A 19056-nucleotide genomic window follows, 5' to 3' on the forward strand; every position below is an offset into this window, starting at 1 on the left:
CCTCACGATGTTTTCCTTCACCGATTGAGACACGTGATATTTAATTTCTTAAAATGCACATAACTGAAAAGTTGGAGGTGCATGCCCCGGACCGGATTCGAGCCCACACCCTCCGGAATCTGAGGCATAGGTCATATCCACTGGGCTATCACGGCTATCTGTCTGTCTATTATTCTTTAATCTGTGGATATTTCAATAATAATTATTTTGATCACAATAAATACCTACTCAATTTCTAAGAAAATTAACACTCGCAGTGATGCTTCGTATAATATCAGCAACTGGTTTGTCCGGTTGTAAATAATATTTGGTATAAGTATTTTGCTGTTTACGATGTTGTTCTTCGAAGACGGGTCAAAGTACGGTGTGAACGAATAATATTTGTTTCGGCAATTCCTATCGATGTGTTTACTTGATCATTATCAACAATATTATAGTTAATGTTAATCCATAGGTAAAATTTTGTTTTTCTTTATTTCTACATTCATCATCATCATCAGAAGCGTGTAATTGTCCAGTGCTGGACATAGGCCTTTCCGAGAGCGCGCCGCCACACACGATCCTCCGCCTTCCTCATCCAGCCACTTCCCAATACCTTCTTGATGTCGTCGGACCATCTAGCTGAAGGGCGTCTTACTGTTACAAATAATACCTGCTTCCCGCCTATTTCGTATAGATACGTGTCGCCGCCTAGCGTATAGTAGCGTCATTCCATTTCATACTTTTATTTAATTCATTAACAATGATTATCAATCCGAACAGTGTAAAGGTTATTATTAATGATTTATATAAATATAATTATTTATTTTACATAATATAAATTCATCATTGGTTATTTTACTCTTAACAATTGTGACGTCACGTTATGATTTATATTGTATTTAATTTCTCAACTTTGTGTTTCGATATTTTAATATTATTTTACGATCGTTATAAATATCCTCTAATTAATTAATGTGTTTTAGATTGAATTATAACGTTTGGTTTGTATAATAATACTCCGGAACTATTATTAAAACGTACTTGTATTGTTAACATATTCGTGCTACCAACAGTAGACAGTGTTTAGCAGATTTATTCATTTACTACCGTCAGCGTGTAATATTAATATTACACAGGCACGTTATTTGTGAGTGTTATGGACTATTTATCTCTCGGGAACGTGAACTACGCGAGTGAAATCTAATAAGTAATTTGTATATTTCTTAAACGACGAAGGTCTGGCATTCACAGGCTGCAAACTAACATATTATGTACATATGGACTTACCAAATTAACATATCCAAATATAATGACACCCTTCCTAATGGGCACACAATAGCAGCACTTCGTCACGACTGGACATTTCAGTTTTTGAAAATCACAACACTTCATAGTTTATTCTGCTTTCCACGTCAGTTTAAGAAACTATTAGTAAAATTGTAATTAAGGAAATTAATACTTATGTTTTATTATATTTATTTGTTTGGGTACTGAATAAAAGTAACCGTTGCTTTGTAGAAATTTGTACAGATTGGGTTAATTATATTTTCCGTGTAAAATAGACGAATCAAGCGACGTCACCCAGACAATAAAAATCCTCTTATACCATCATCATTATCAGCCGATGGACGTCCACTGTTGGACATAGACATATTGTTTTGAAGTTGATGCTTGATGTCTTTGGTCCACCTAAAGGGAAGTGAACCACTACCACAGAATGCCATCACTTCAGCTTTGTGACTCGTTGAGCTATGTCAGTGACTTTGGTTCTTCTGCGGATCTACTCATTTCTGTTTTGATCACGCAGGATACTCAGAACGTAGCTCCATCGCCCGCTGTGTGACACTCAGCCTTCTGAGGTCCATAGTTAGCGACCAAGTCTCGTATACGCAAACATAGGTCACCACCAACCACTTAACCCCTTGACATCAGCATTACAGGTCCAAACCAAGCTAACGTTTTATTCCGCAACTTTTTAGTCACTGGCACCAATTGGAAGAGATCTTCCGGACGTTATATCTGGAATTAATAGTACAAACATGACGTCGAAAAAATTTTTTTTTATCGGATGACACTGTCGCTTGAATTCGTCGGGTTTTCACTGAAAATAGCCAAATTTCACTGTTTATTCATTTAGTTTTAAAAGAATTTCTCTAGTTACAAATTGTTATGTAATTATTTAGTTAAAATATTCACTACACTATTTGATGAACCAAGTTTGAACCGCTTCGCTCAAATGATGAAGCGACAGGACATGGCGACACAATCTTAAGTAACATCTATATTACAGACATCCTTCGCAGTAACTGGTCACTTCCTTGTGCGAGGCCAGACAAGGGATCTGTTTTATATATTTTTTCTCTTCTCTTGATTTCGAAATCTGTATAAATTACTTACTACACAAACACAAACATTTTTTTTTCTGTTTGTGTTAACAAAACACAAAGTACTACACTTGTAGTGTTCGAATTATAAATGTCAATTATAATTTCAACAAACCCTTACCCTTACCGTTGACATGTAAGAAGAAGTTATCTTCTACAGGTTCTCTTGCCATTCACACCCAATAAACCTAAAATAATCGAACGATACGAGATTTATTACGTAAACTAAAAACTAGGCTCTATACTAAAGCCATACTCGAGGAGTACTGTTTACTAACAAACAATTTAGAAATGACGGTAGAAAAAGCATGTCATTTCATAACTTTTTCATTTTAAATTATGTATTGTTGTTTTGTAAAATATAATTCAAAATATAGTAACTATATCTAATTGTTCTAAGCTTATTAATCATATTTATTTTTATTAATTTAAGAACTAGTTAATTATAATTATCATTAGGTGTGAAATGACTAGCAATTTATACCCTCATTTTTAATTTGTTTGTTGGTTAACAGTATTCCTCAATTATGGCTTTAGTATAGATGAAAAGTTAGGAGTCGTACTAGACAAGTTTTCAGCATGCCCCAAATACTACAAATATGAGAGTCAGGTTCTCCAGCTCTGCAGATAAAATGTAACTATTATGTAGAAAATAATTAAACTGAACTTTTTTTGAAATACCACAATAGCATCGTAGAAACCGATATATTAAAAAAAAACAAGTTTTGTAAGTATGTTTTAATGTATGAAAAGTTTGCTAATTGTTTATTTTATTTGTATGTTCAATTTATTGTATAATTAAGTCGTAAACATGAAATGAAAGCTTATTTTAAAACGCGAGATTTCTTTCTTCATTAACAATATTCTTCATATAATAGGTAATTTTATACGAGAATATCTTTATCGAAGTCCAAGTTGCCAGTACATCGCTCGTCCGCTGCTTTGTTTACGAACTCAAAGTGCGAGTTGTTTTTCAGCTTCAGGAATTCACTTCTCACCAGGAGGATCAGGTAACCTTGGGACACTGAAGAAGATAAGAGATTATACTATAGGATCACACGTATGGGTAAAGGAAGCATCAATAGTTCTACAATAGAGTTTTATTTTAGAATTTAAATATAAGAGTTTTATTTATTAATAATAAAAAATATTTAATTAATAATAAATTTATAATTTATTATTTATAATTTATAAAAAAACACAATCTGAGAATACATTCAAGAAAAGGAAATAATAATAAAAAGAGAGAGAAAAAAAAACCCTTAAAACGTATGTATGAGTGAACGTTGGTATGAGAAATTGTGTGTGTGTGTGGTTGAGTGTGGTGTGAGTGTGGTGTGTGTGTGTGTGTATGTGAAGACAGTGTGTGCTAAGTAATTAACTATTTAGTTTCCGCTAGATGTCGCTTAAAAGTCTTTTGTCAATTTGTGCGTATAGCTTATTGTATCTAGCGTATAGCTTATTGTAGTTTTAGAGCTCTATACAAATTCAACACAAGACAAACTAACATACAAATTAACAGACAGCTTCTACTCTTCTCCCGAAAATACAAGGACATAGCAAGTTGCTAGCGAAGTGAACACGCATTTCAGTTAATATCAGGTATAGTCTTTTGTTTTAATGAAATGTAATGTCCTTGTATGTTGGTGCTATGCCAAATAGGCTTCTAAAGTTAACTTTGTCTTCTGGCACCGCCTTCATAAAACCGATCAACATGCCCGTAAGTACGATGTTATTTTTCGCTTTTTAGAGTAATGCATCTTTAAAGTCGGTTAATTTCTTTGTTAACAGCGCGCAGCGCGTCGGTACGATATGGATAAAATTCGAAGCGCAATCGAGACGCCGAATTATGACTTTCACGTGAGTGAAAAGCACGGAGCGATTGACGCGCGACGCAAATTTTATGACGTGAGCGCCAAAACCATTTTTACCTAATTGCAAGTAAATTAAACAACATAACGAAAAACAAAATGGCCATGTTCAAGATATATACCTAATTGTCTGTACAAAACAAAAATTTAAGAAAATAAGTTTAATAAGAAACTTATTTTCTTATTAAACTTATTTTCTTAGAAAAGAAGTTTATTAAGAAGAATTTAAGTCAATAGTCCACCACGCTGGCTCAATGCGTATTGGCAGACTTCACACACGCAAAGAATTAAGAAAATTCTCTGGTATGCAGGTTTCCTCACGATGTTTGTCGTTCACCATTTGAGACACGTGATATTAAATTTCTTAAAATGCACACAACTGAAAAGTTGGAGGTGCATGCCCCGGGCCGGATTCACACACGCAGAGAATTGTCTCAGGTATGCAGGTTTCCTCACGATGTTTTTCCTTCACCGTTGAGACACGTGATATTTAATTTCTTAAAAGTTGGAGGTGCATGCCCCGGACCGGATTCGAACCCACACCCTCCGCAATCGGAGGCAGAGGTCATATCCACTGGACTATCACAGCATTAGAAAGTTAATACTTACACAATAATATCACAGTTATAAGTAGAGCCGGCACTATGATCGACCAGTTTTTATTCTCAACATAGTCAATGACGTAGGTGCAGAAGACTTTAGTCGTGAACAGGCCGATGAGAGCAACGTTGAAACCCAGTAGGATTATATTGTACATATAGAATACCCTCATTTTTCTGTAGTCTTTCTAAAAAAAAAAGTTTTGTTTAGTTTGCATCAAATCACATAATTGTTATTATTTCTAACCTTACCTACCTAGAGCTGGTAGAGAGGTTTTGGATTTATTCGAGCGCGGCAGATGAACAAAATTAAAGGGGATGCACTTGCATGTTGTCGAGTACCTCCAACAATTATGAGCTTTTGATATTTTGTGGGGACGTTTAAGGCAACGTAAAACGAACAATTTCAGATAATCTACACATCAGTCAAGAACACAAGTAAGGTGAAGCAGTTAATAGCTAAGAAGAGTGCATTTGGAAAATTTGACTATTTAAGTGTACCTAACGTAAGGCTTACGGTAAGGGAGCCCAGTGGATATTATGACCTCTGCCTCCGATTTCGGAGGGTGTAGGTTCGAATACGGTCGGGGCAAGCACCTCCAACTTTTCAGTTGTGTGCATTATAAGAAATTATAATATCACGTGTCTCAAACGGTGAAAGAAAACATCGTGAGGAAACCTGCATACCAGAGAATTTACTTAATTCTCTGCGTGTGTGAAGTCTGCCAATCCGCATTGGACCAGCGCGGTGGACTATTGACCTAACCCATCTCATTCTGAGAGAAGACTCGAGCTCAGCATTGAGCCGAATATGGGTTGATAATGATGATAATGATACGTATTCCAATACTTACGGTGTGTGCACTTATAATAAACAGAACATGGAACGCCATGTCCAGGGTCGTTACGACAAGGTAGATGGAATATTCCATACAACTAAATCCTTCCAATCTAAACTGAAGGTCGCATAGCCCCTTAATAATGAAAGCGAAGAATAATAAACTGAAAATCTGAAAAAAAATAAACAATATCAAAAAACCGTCGATTAAAATAGGACTTTGATAATCTACTACCTTATCAGCCGATAGACGTCCACTGCTAGACATAGGCCTCTTGCATGGACCTCCAAGCACAACGATCTCGAGCTGCCAGCATCCAGCGGCACCCTACAACCCGCTTGATATCCTCGGTCCACCTAGTGAGGGTCGGCCAACACTGCGCTTTCCGGTGTGGGGTCGCCATTCCAGGACCTTGGGACCCCAACGTCCATCGGTTCTTCGAACTATGTGGCCTGCCCATTGCCACTTCAGCTTCGCGACTCGCTGAGCTATGTCAGTGACTTTGGTTCGTTTGCAGATCTCATCATTCCTGATTCGATCACGCAGAGAAACTCCAAGCATAGCTTGCTCCATCGACTTTGAACCTTCTAATAAGGTCCATAGTTAGCGACCAAAATGTACTAACCTATCTTTACGAGTAAATTGCAAAGTAATGTTGTCACATCCAAAATATTTTTTGCACACTGGTGGTGGGTAATCTCTGAATCTACTGTTCCGATTTTTTAAATTCTTTTACCATTCCCCTCCAACTAGTTGGTAAAGACTGTATTAGGAGGGGGTACGACAATAGACCAACGGGCAGGTATCGAACCACCACCAATCGATGATGAGCCCGACCGTTGAGCTATTGAGGTTCTAATATAAACATAATGTTACATGAATGCTTTAATTTTTTTTGTTTGTTTGTTTGCTTGCTTGAACGCGCTAATCTCAGTAACTTCTGTTCTGATTTTGAAAAATTCTTTCACTGTTAGATAGACGATTTATTAGGAAGGCTATAAGTTATATATTATCCACGTATTGCTACGGGAACGGGAACCACGATGGTCAAACTAGCGGGGTCAGCTAGTAATATAATAAAGCATTGATGTAACAAAAGGCACCGGTTTTAGTTATAACCAGATTTTAGTATTAAAACTGTTTTATTTTATTTTAAAAATGACTTACCTGTTTCATGTAGGCCAATACAAGTAAACCATATCGGAGCGGAAAGCAAAAACAACATCGCAATAAAACTGGAATATCGCACCTCATTTTGGGGTTATATTTAAAATTTATTAGACAGCCACAAACAAAACACTCGTCTTTTCCTATTGATCTAAAGTAGGAAATAAAAATATACATGCTAATTATAAATTTACAGATTTTTAACCAAGATTTCCATTCCATTGACAAGCTGTTTTGTATTACATAACTTTTATATATTCACATAGGTAAAACTATTTTTTAAAATTACTTAATTACAATTTCTTACGTCCAATATATACCCTTTTATTTTATAACAGAACTTATCAAGTGCGAGAAGTAACACTGTTTAAGACAGAAATCTTATTATGATAGTAAAATTATATTATTAATGTTAAAAAATGACCGGGTTATCGGGTTTTCTGATTCGATTATTATGACTGTGAACTTTAGCAGACAGGCTAAAATATTACGGATAACCTTAAAGCTGCTACTTATGCCTACTAACAAATATTTAAACTATAAAATCTTTGCCTACAATTTATTTAATTTTTTGTATCAAACTTTCACAGTTTAAATAGGTATAAAACGTAATTACAAAAAAAAATACCAAATGATTCTAAGCATTTATTTTATAACTATCAATGTACAATAATTTCACATTTTTAATTTTAAATAGATGTATTATTTAATAATTATTATTAATTACTTTTTTTTATTTTTTTATTAATTACTTAAATCTATACAGTTTGGTAGGTAAATGTAGGTACCTGCCTATATTTGTTTTTGTTCTTTATCTCGGTGTACCAGTTCATTATATACTACACAAAATATACATAAAGTCAGATGCACAAGGTATTTAACTAGGGTAGGCACTAGTCAAATAGTACGAAATGGAAAATTTAGAGAAGAATATTATTTTGTCTGCCACGGTACGTGTCTGGCACGCTAAATGTCTGTAGATATAGACGGACCCATGCATTAAAATAGCCTGGTGAGTCTCGTTGCAACTTATCTTCTCTTATTATTAGAGTCCTGAGACCAGTTTTGGGCAATTATTATGCTGATAATGATGATAATATTGAGTAAATACTTGGACCTTGCTCACGAGATTACCGCCATGTCGAATGTTGAGTCAACTATTATTGTTCCGATAGTTGTTTCAGTCAATGGTCTTATAGCGAAAAGCTTCGACCAACATCTTAAGAAGCTTTCACTTAGCTTTTGGATCAAGAGTCGCATACAAAAGGCAGTGATTCTTGAGACGGCGCGTATTGTGAGGAGGTTCCTCACTCTGGAGCCCTGACCACCGGTTGCTTGGGCACTCAAATGTCCCGCAGCGGGAGGGTTGATTTTTTTTTAGAAATTTTTAGTAGTGTTTTGTATTTTATATTTGTATTGACATTGTTAAAAATTAAAAAAAAAAACTAATAAATAAATGAGAGAACATGAATTTCTGTCTTCATTAATCTTCTTCCCAGCAGGTAATGTTACACGGGAATGTCTTTATCGAAATCCAAGTTGCCAGTGCATTTCTCGTCCGCTGCGTTGTTTACGAACTCAAAGTGCGAGTTGTTCTTTAGCTTCAGGAATTCACTTCTCACCAGGAGGATCAGGTAGCCTTGGGACACTGAAACATATTCATAATTTTTAGGTTTACCTTAAAGTTGTAGGAACCCTTAAAAGATCACTGTACACTTTCGTATTATTCAGTCTGGCTGTATTTTTTTTCCATTGTACCGATTGATTTGAATTTTTTTTCCTATACTCGTAGGAAGAGTAGCCATGATAGCCCAGTGGATATGACCTCATATCACGTGTCTCAAATGGTGAAGGAAAACATCGTAAGGAAACCTGCATGCATACCAGAGAATTTTCTTAATTCTCTGCGTGTGTGTAATCTGGATTACTTTGAGTTAGGCAGGGAGAATCTCTGTCTGTTGTAAGCTTTGATTTATTTTGTTTACAGTTTAATTGGGTTTGTTACTTAAGTTATCCTGACAAGTGTTGTGAATTGTAAGCATTGTTTAACATTGGTGTTTAATTTTATTTTTATATCCACTTCTGAGTTTCCCAAAAATGTGTTATATCTTTAATCGATTGTGGGCTTAAAAATGTGACAAGTAACTTACACAGAAGCAAAAAAGTCATTGCAATCGCCGGCGCTATCATATACCAGAAGTATTCTGTAAGTAGTGACACGTAAGGAGACATAAACATGTAGTAGAGCCCGTTGGCTATATACAGCCCAATGACTGCCAGGTTCAAGCTAAGTATGGCTATATTGTACCAATAAAATATCCTCATTTTCTTGTAGTCTTTCTGAAAAAAGAACATGATTGAAAAGAAAGAAAGTAAAAAAATAAATTAAAGGGCGGCCATAGTGAAATGTGTCTATTAGTAAACAAAAACTCAACAGTATGGGCAATTTCGTTATTTACAAAATTACTGAACCGATTTTCATGAAAATTAAATGGAAGCAATTAAATCAAAGTATACTCTTACAATCTTTTATCAGGCGTGATAGCCCAGTGGACATGACCTCTGCCTCTGATTCCGGAGGGTGTCCGGGGCACGCACCTTCAACTTTTCAGTTGTGTGCATTTTAATAAATTAAATATCACGTGTCTCAAATGGTGAAGGAAAACATCGTGAGGAAACATACATACCAGAGAATTTTCTTAATTATCTGCGTGTGTGAAGTCTGCCAATCCGCATTGGGCCAGCTTTGTGGACTAACGTCTCTCATTCTGAGAGGAGACTCGAGTTCAGCAGTGAGCCAAATACGGGTTCATGATGATGATGAAAGTTTGTTTAAGTTTGTTTATGGTAGGGGTAATTTCTGGATCGACTGAACCGATTTTGAAAATTTTCTTAACAATAGAAATCTACATTATTCGTGAGAGTCATATATGTATTTTATACAGGAAATAACCGTATGTATACTTACTTGGTGTGCACTAATTATGAACAGAACACTGAACACTATATCCACGGTCGTTACTACGAGGACTATGGGAAGTTCTATAGAAAAAGATACTTTGCGCCTCTGGGATGCGAAAATTATCGCCGCGATGGTTAAACCGAGGAATATTAAACTTAAAACCTGAAACATTACGAATTACTATTATTTATTGTGATTGTACTATTTTGTGGTACAGGAAACACTTCGAGCAGGCCCCAGGACTTGTGACCTTGCGTAACGGTGTCTACGCTGCCTAACAAACAACTGAGGGCAAATCATCAAATACCCTCTTATTTAGACCAACACTGATTAATTCTCTCCACAATAACATAAATAATGAATGTTAGTACCACCTGCAATCGAGGAGCTTGTAACAAATTATCATTATCAGCATATTTTGGGGCCAGGATTATCTCTTCTAGCAGAGGATGGATGGAGCTTAGACCCATCATTATGCTCCAAAGCGTTTTTTTACAAGAAAGAAAGAAAGAAAGAAAGAAAGAAAATTATTTTATTTGGACACACACACACATAATACACAAAAGACAACAAATACCTAAAACAAAAGACAGAAATTTTAAAAATATAGTAAACTAATAATTTAAAGATATTAAACTAATGATTAAATTAAATCCAAAAAAAAAAAATGATGTGTGTGGTACCAAAATGGTCTCCACTCAGCATGTGCTACGCTAGTGATGGATGCACCAGCGCAGCGCTGGTCTTCCGTGGAACCATGTGGTGACGCGGGCGGAAACAACAAGAAGAAGTGTACAAGTAAGCCCTCGACGACAATCTCAGATGATGGTAAGTGATGATGCAATCTAAGATGGAAGCGGGTTAACTTATTACGAGAAGAATGAAAATTCACGCCCCTTTCGTTTTCTAAACGACATCGTACCGGAACGCTTAATCGCTTAGTACGTCTTTACCTTTACGTCGTTCGAGATCTAGACCATTTAAGAAACGCTCTGCCAGGGATTGAACCTAGGACCTCTGTCTTGTAAATCCGCCGCGCATACTGTGCCACGGAGGCCGCCAGACAAAAGGGAGGATTTTATTAGAAATTGTCACTCACCAGTTTTATATACGCCCAAACCAGCAGGCCATACCTCAGCGGGAAACAAAAACAACATCGCCGTAAAATTGGTATTTCACACCTCATTTTGACTTTCTGTGCTGTAAAACTAGTCAGAAAACACTTCTTTTCCAAAGAGTTCCTTTTACCATAAAAAAATTAGGTGATTATACACCTTTTTATTTAATTCATATATTATTATTATTACAAATGAATTAATTTGCAATAGTAGTTTCGTGAAGTTCGAGTACTAACTGGCAGTGGTTGAAGACTTGTTGTGATACATAAACGTTTAAAAATGGCCGGCTTATCGTGTTGGCTTCCTGCAAACGATTATCAGAATGTGGGATGCGTATGCGTCCGCAGAAACTCCGGCAAATTGTTTACAATAACAATCTACGACACAGACAAGGGCGTAAATACTGTATTATCAACCGTATCCAATGTTATACCTATAGGGGTGGCAAACAGGGAGAATATCTTGACATTACCAGTGCCGGATTAAGGTAACTTGATACGCTCCTGGCCGCAGATGAATAGAAACGTGCACTTTGCTGGAAATAATGGAACGAGTCAGTATGAACTTGGGTCTATCTATGAGCAAACATCAAAATCATGGTCAATAGATAGATCGCACTGGCGCACTCAACCTATGTAATATGTCGGATAATTAATTTATGTCGGATCCAACATCAGGAATAATAACTCATGTGAATTGGACATACGAAGAAGGATTGGGATATGACTAAGAGTGTCATATGTCTCAGCTACATAAAACTTGGAGGCACTGTAACACCTCGCTGAAAACCATTTAATCATTTATCATTTATTTCAAGTAGGCTCAGTTTACAAGCACTTTTGACACGTCAGTTGACTATTTGTACAGATTCTACCACCGGTTCGGAAGGCAGGTTCTAGATAAACAAAGATAAAACTTAAGCGTACACGTCTCCGTTCTTCTATAATTATGGGGCTGAGACGTGGGCCCTAAAATCTGCAGACCGCAATTGACGATTGACGCTTTCGAGATGTGGTGTTGGAGGAAAATGCTCCGAATTCTATGGACTGCATTTCGAACCAACGCATCTATTCTTGCCAAGCTCAAGATTATAAGACTCTCTCTCAAGTGTATTCCAAAGTAGGTACTTTGGACACATTGCCAGGAATAATCTGGAAAAATTTGTTGTTACTGGCAAGGTGGAAGGAAAAGGCCGTGACGGCGCAGCCCGATGCGTCGCTAGACCAGGTCCGCACTACACTCGCGTCCACTGTCTACGATGCTGTCCAAATAGCCGGAGATAGAACAAGATGGCACAAGATTTTAAGGATAAATCTCAGAGATGGAAGTGGTCACGACTCTCATACAAGAGGTTTACGACTCACGGAGAAGGACCAAAAGTAGACAATTTATAACAATCAACGCCAATGTAAATCCCGCGGCATGCGATTTTTTTTAACTTTCGCGTGCTTTTTTTTTTCTCGGGCGTCTCTGAGCTACTGCTTAAATAGCTTTTGTTTTTTTTTGTTCTTTACAAGTTAGCCCTTGACTACAATCTCACCTGATGGTAAGTGATGATGCAATCTAAGATGGAAGCGGGCTAACTTGGTAGGAGGTGGATGAAAATCCACACTCCGTTCGGTTTCTACACGGCATCGTACCGGAACGCTAAATCGCTTGGCGGTACGTCTTTGTCGGTAGGGTGGTAACTAGCCACGGGCGAAGCCTCCCACCAGCCAGACCTGGTCAAATTAAGAAAATCTCAATCTGCCCAGCCGGGGATCGAACCCCGGACCTCCGTCTAGTAAATCCACCGCGCATACCACTGCGCCACGGAGACCGTCGGGTCCATCCTCTGGCACAGATAACAACTCAGAGCAGTGCCTTGGACTTGTGACCAATAGCTGTAGGGTTAAGGAATTTCTTTAAAACTAGACACTCCCTTTAAATCACTTTCACACACGCAGCGATCTGACTGTGTGATGTCTGCCAATTCGCATTGGGCCAGCGTGGTGGACTATTGGCCTAACCCATCTTATTCTGAGAGGAGACTCGAGCTTAACTGTGAGCCGAATATGGGTTGATAACGATTAATGTTTATAGAAAGAAGAATATAGCTTTTAACATGAAACTTTCAAACCGGGGGCCATTATAATAAAATTTCAAGGATTATGAAAATTCTTATAATTGTGTTTCCATTAAAATTAATATTTAAGTACATTTACATTTAAATACAATTTTACTTAATACTATTGGAAATTAACAATAAATAAATCGTAGGTAGATACTTATTTTATACTTTTAATGAGACATAAAAAATCCCAGATTAATAAATTAATAGCAACAGGGACTAGGTGTGAATATATTGATTTTTATGATACATTCGGGTAAATGAGGTCAATGTTATCTAATTTATACATAAAAAGCAAAGATTGTCTGGATATTTGTAAAATAAATAAGATTATAAAATTTCAAAATCTATTAAAAATCTTTCATCGTAATTGGATGAAAATTCATACAGTTTTAGCTTCCTTACATTAAATGTGACATTTTTCAATATGTAAACTATAAACATAAACGCACAAATAACAAAGATATTAGTAATTTTGAAATAATAGCTTTGTTAAATGGTTTGAGGTTTTACATAGAGTAGGTAGGTAGGAAATGGGAGTAGAAATAACTTTAAATAGTTTAAAAAACTAAAAAACACTAAATATTGGGTTTAAGTCACACGAATATTTTTTCGTATTCCTGACAGCAAACTAGCATTTGATATCCATATTATGGGGGTGGATTTCAAACAGCCAGTTCGCTATTGGGGAGGCCGCCATATTGGATTTGTAATGACGTTTCTTAGCTAATCATGTATTGTCATCAGAACTCAGAGCGTGTGCAAAATTTCATCCTAATCGAAGACCGGTAATCAAATTAAGATTCAAAGATTTAATTAGTCGTGATAGCCCAGTGGCCACCTCCAACTTTTTAGTTGTGAGCATTTTAAGAAATTAAATAAATATCACGTGTCTCAAACGGTGAAGGAAAACATCGTGAGGAAACCTGCATACCAGAGAATTATCTTAATTCTCTGCGCGTGTGAAGTCTGCCAATCCGCATTGAGTCAGCGTGGTGGACTATTGTACTTACCCCTCTCATTTTGAGAGGAGACTCGAGGTCAGCAGTGAGCCGAATATGGGTTGATGACGATGACATAGTTTCAAGTATAGCTAATGTACTTAAGCGTGTTAAAAATATTTTCATTAACTATTCATGATAATAAACTTCTGCAAAATAACGCCTTTTTCTATTCAATTGTAATGTTGTAAGTATACTCAGCCAGGGATTATTGTAACAAAATCGATGTTGGCGGTGCATTTCTCTTCGGCTGCGTGGTTGACGAATTCGAACTGAGAGTTGTTTTTCAGTTTGATAACCTCACTTTTGATGAGGATTATTAGGTAGATTTGTATGACTGAAAGAGGAAATATTAAATACAAGGTATTTTTTTAACAATAACTCAACAGTAACGGTAGCCAAGCGACACGTCGATTTTCTTTCTACGATCGCAAACGCTTCGAAAAGTAGAAAAATGTATGGCAATGACAGATTTTGAACACGTGACCTATCGATAGCAAATGTAGAAAGAGAATCGACATGCCACTTGGCTACAGGGTCGGACTCGTCGACATCGACAGGTCGTGGGTTCGATACCCGTCTGAACTATTGTCGTAACCACTCCTATCACAATCTTATCTATTTGGAGGGGTACGGAAATATTGGTCATAAAAAACTATGGCAAACATTCTTTACATACAACATTACTTTACAACATAAAGAGAAAATATTTTAGTACGTAACGAACAAAATAAAAACTACTGGACCAATTTCCAAAATTTTTACATTAATAGAAAGCTACATTATTGCGGTGCAACATAGGCTTTATTTTATCCCTGTATTCCTACGGCAACGGGTACTACGCAGATGAAAACGCGGGGCTTAGGCTAGTAATTTATAAGGTACTAGCCGACCTCCCACGGTTTCACCCGCGTAGTTCCCGTTCACGTGAGGATACGGGAATAAAATATTGCCCATAACACTTAACATAACACACACACTGCTGAGTGACTCAAAGTCACTCAGCGAGCGATGGAGCGAGCTATGGTTGGAGTTTATCTGCGTGATCGAATCAGAAATGAGGAGATCCGCAAACGAACCAAGTCATTGATATAGCTCAGCGAGTCGCGAAGCTGAAGTGGCAATGGGCAGGCCACATAGTTCGAAGAGCCGATGGACGTTGGAGTCCCAAGGTGTTGGAATGGCGACCCCAAACCTCCCTCCCTCACTAAGTGGACCGAAGTCATCAAGACACTGATGTGCTTGGAAGTCAATAGATGGCCATGATTCAAGAGGCCTATGTCCAGCAGTGGACGTCCATCGGCTGATAATGATTATGATAGAAAACGTTAGGTAGTTATAAAAAAATAAACAGACATTACTTACCAATCGTTATGAGAATCATTAAAAACGTCGGAAGCATAAGTGACCAAAGAAATATGAATATAAATAGAGACATGTAAATATAGAATATGCACAGTGATATGAATAAAATAAAAAGGATCGCGTTCAGGCATAAAAATACTATGCTATATCTGTAAAATATTCTCATCTTCCTGTAGTCTTTCTGAAAAATAAATTTTAAATAATTAAGTAGATGTTAAATAATTAAGTAGTGAGAGAGCCTACACAAGAAAGCTTAAGGAAAGGATTTGGTCCATTAAGGTCCACTCTTGTACCCCGTATCATTAAAATTTAAAAAATATAGGGTATTTTTTAAAATCTAAATAATTGATTAAATGTAACTGAATAAAAAGAAATAAATAAATTGAAAACCCAAGTTTTTGAGATAATTCAAGATGGCGCCCTTAAAGCCTATGACATGACATTTGACAGCAAACGTCAAAACGACTATTGCGTTGAAAACGTCATCAATCCGCCATTGTTACCCATATTAGTGGAGGATAGGATTACGTATATTAAAATGCAAGGATAGATAAAGACGTGTATTAAATGGATAGTCGGAAATATTTTAATTATTTTGTATAAAAACATAAAAAGTATTTTTTTTAGTTAAAAAAAAATTGTTATGCAGCTCGGCTCCTATAAGCGGGCTTGTCAACACCCTGAAGTTATCTCTACTTATGATAAATCTGTAGAGAGGTCAATCCTGTACATGAAATATATTTCCAAAATAATTATCAGAGGTGATTAGTGATTCATACTAATGCCAAAAATGCAATTAGTAAAATTTTCGTCTGTCTGTCTGAACAAAAACTACTCGACGAATTTTAACGACCTCCGTGGCGCAGTGGTATGCGCAGTGGATTTACAAGACGGAGGTCCTGGGTTCGATCCCCGGCTGGGCAGATTGAGATTTTCTTAATTTGTCCAAGTCTGGCTGGTGGGAGGCTTCGGCCGTGGCTAGTTACAACCCTACCGGCAAAGACGTACCGCCAAGCAATTTAGCGTTCCGGTACGATGCCGTGTAGAAACCGAAAGGGGTGTGGATTTTCATCCTCCTCCTAACAAGTTAGCCCGCTTCTATCTTAGACTACATCATCACTTACGATCAGGTGAGATTGTAGTCAAGGGCTAACTTGTACAAAATAAAAAAAAAAAAACGAAACTTGGTACAACTACTCGTATTCTTAATACTCCTGGGAATATTATAGTATACTTTTTATCACGCTACAATCTATAGGAGCAGAGCAGTGAAGGGAAATGTTTGGGAAAACGGGAGAAGTTACTACTACGGACTGGATTAAGGAGGTTTAAAGGCGAACGAAGTTGCGGGCGTCCGCTAGTGTGAAATAAAGATGTACCTATTGATAGCCTAATTCAAATAAATGAATTTCAATTGTTTTTGACGTTGATACTTACAGTGTGTGCACTTATAATAAACAGCACATGGAACAAAATGTCTACCACTGTCAGGGTGATGATGATTGGGTAAATGACTTCCCAAGACGTGTCCAGCCTCTTGTAAGTCTTGCTGAACCTCCAAATAGTGAAAATTAGAAACATCAGACTGAATATCTGTAAAACAATTTATCAGCTTTTAAAGAACAATTCCAGACAATGTAGAAGAAGAAGAAGAAGAAGAAATATACTTTATTGCACATTAAAACAAAAATAAACAATAACTTATAATAACACTTAGAAACTAATGTACAAATGGCGGTCTTATCGCTAAAGAGCGATCTCTTCCAGACAACCACTGTGGAAGAGAAAAAATGTATAGAAGTTTAACCCACTAAAAAAAAATTATTTGCAACAATATATTATAAATCATTTTATTGATTAATTAAGTAATTAATTAATTAATAAAAAATTAATTAATTTAAACAAATATTACCTTTTAACCCTTTATAACTAGGGGTATAAAAATAAATCTATGTTGAAGTCTGATTTTAAGGTTAAGTAGGTATGTGCAGTTTATTATAAAATAGATAGATATAAAACGTCCTGATTGGTATTCTGTAAATACACAGGCATATGCAATATAATAAAACAACCGTGATTTTATTATTTTCAAAATTCGCAGCTCTGGATTCTAACCATTTTGATCCTAAAGTGATTAAAATGGAATAAAAACGCTTTAAAGGGCTCTAACAAAAGTTCGAAATAAGGTTTTTAAAAAATAAGCAAACAAAGTCTACTACGAGGAAATAACGTAATGGATTCAATTACTTTTTTTGATAGATTTATTTTCTGTTCCGCAGCGTCCACTGTGTTGCAGTGGTGTTTACGCCATTGACTTAACTGACGAACACTCACCTCTTTCACATACGCCCAAACAAGCAAACCATGTCTCAGCGGAAAGCAGAAGCAACATCTCAATAAAACTGGTATTTCACACCGCATTTTATTTTTTTAATTAATTTTAATTGATACACTCAATTCTCTAATTAATATAAGGTATACATTTTAATTGAAAAGTAATTTGTGTACACAACTTTAGTGTAAATACATTAACTTTAAGTTCACTGTTTCTATTTGAAGTTCTTGTATTTCCGTTATAAATAATGAATTATTTAATCAACTGATAAAACAATTTATTGTTATTTATTTTAGTTGTATATTGCACTATTTATCGTAAATTTCAAATAAATTCGAATTTAGAACAATCGTTTGTATTCGAAGAAGGTACGAAAGTGAATGAACTTATTAGAATTTGTTTTGAATGTTTGCAAAAACTTGTTCCCAACGCGATCGAGGATCGACTGGCGCGTGCTGCAAACAGTACCTACTTTGTGATGCCCCTCAGTTATAAATAGTTGACTAAAGGTCGCCATTGACGGTCAATTATTCTCACGTTTCTGAAAAGCAAACGGCAGTACCCACGCGGCATACTATACAAGTCATGTACGCAGTGACCAACACACAATGATTATAGTCGTGGGTGCTACAGAAACGTGAGAATAATTGACCGTTTGTGGCTAGCGTTAGGTCGCGTTTTCACAACAGCGAAATTGTTGTATAGAAACCGAAAGGGGTGTGGATTTTCATCCTCTTCCTGTCCTAAGTGTTCATTTACACGAACAGCAACTGCTATCGACGACTGCAGTCGACTGCCGTTGACTGCAATCAAATGCAGTCGTCATTAGCCTTAGACCAAGAACAGCAACTGCTACCCACGACTGCAGTCGACTGCCGTTAACTGCAGTCAAATGCAGTCGTCATTAGCCTCAGACCAAAAATTGTATAGGACCTGCCTCGCTAGACATTACTTTTCTGTCAAAGTATGATCAAGGATCTAATGCGTTTATAAAAACTGTCTCTATAGAATCGATGTTAAATAGTTGTAATCGTGTTCGTCGGTTAAAGAGCTCCGTAAAAATACCTTTTTGTGTAAAAAACGGGCAAAAACTTCTAGTTTAGTATAAGATATATACAAAATCTAAGCTCGTTTTCCTCAGAAAATGACAGACAATTTTGTTTGTGACTATGAGTGCGATACAGGTCCTTCTATAATTGGTCTGAGTCGTTAGCAGTTGCTGTAAATAAACCCTAACAAGTTAGCCCGCTTCCATCTTAGATTGCATCATCACTTACAGGCGAGATTGTAGTCAAAGTCTAATTTGTACAGAATAAAAAAGTG

The 19056-nt window shown here is 36.5% G+C and overlaps 4 protein-coding genes across 5 annotated transcripts in view; all 4 read right to left on the bottom strand.

Annotated features, from left to right (window-relative positions):
* LOC112054966 (uncharacterized) overlaps positions 1-2278 on the bottom strand; it is a 42183-nt gene extending 39905 nt beyond the window's left edge. The window contains exon 1 of the transcript XR_008251568.1: positions 1270-2278. The gene's annotated coding sequence lies outside the window, so the exon portion shown is untranslated. The remainder of the gene's footprint in view (positions 1-1269) is intronic.
* A 785-nt stretch (positions 2279-3063) lies between these two features.
* Positions 3064-7417, bottom strand: LOC112054974 (uncharacterized). Its single transcript, XM_024094936.2, has 4 exons — positions 6843-7417; positions 5691-5846; positions 4847-5024; positions 3064-3390 (listed from the first exon to the last, which is right to left on the bottom strand). Exons 1-4 carry the CDS (start codon positions 7062-7064, stop codon positions 3251-3253), a joined length of 696 nt encoding a protein of 231 aa, XP_023950704.1. The 5' UTR covers positions 7065-7417; the 3' UTR covers positions 3064-3250.
* A 57-nt stretch (positions 7418-7474) lies between these two features.
* LOC112057413 (uncharacterized) lies at positions 7475-12571 on the bottom strand. The gene is made up of 4 exons (XM_052886174.1): positions 10904-12571; positions 9811-9966; positions 8993-9182; positions 7475-8490 (listed from the first exon to the last, which is right to left on the bottom strand). The coding sequence occupies exons 1-4, from the start codon at positions 10988-10990 to the stop codon at positions 8351-8353; spliced, it is 573 nt and encodes a 190-aa protein (XP_052742134.1). The 5' UTR covers positions 10991-12571; the 3' UTR covers positions 7475-8350.
* Positions 12572-13070: 499 nt separating this feature from the next.
* On the bottom strand, positions 13071-18195 carry LOC112054970 (uncharacterized). 2 transcript variants are annotated; one of them, XM_052886173.1, is made up of 4 exons: positions 17646-18195; positions 16836-16991; positions 15399-15579; positions 13071-14370 (listed from the first exon to the last, which is right to left on the bottom strand). In XM_052886173.1, the coding sequence occupies exons 1-4, from the start codon at positions 17817-17819 to the stop codon at positions 14231-14233; spliced, it is 651 nt and encodes a 216-aa protein (XP_052742133.1). In that variant the 5' UTR covers positions 17820-18195; the 3' UTR covers positions 13071-14230. The 2 variants fall into 2 exon arrangements, with proteins under 2 accessions (XP_052742133.1, XP_023950699.2); XM_024094931.2 differs by having other exon boundaries at positions 17733-18192.
* Positions 18196-19056: the final 861 nt, after the last annotated feature.

The sequence above is a fragment of the Bicyclus anynana genome, chromosome 16, assembly GCF_947172395.1.
Source record: "Bicyclus anynana chromosome 16, ilBicAnyn1.1, whole genome shotgun sequence".
Lineage (NCBI taxonomy): Eukaryota > Metazoa > Arthropoda > Insecta > Lepidoptera > Nymphalidae > Bicyclus > Bicyclus anynana.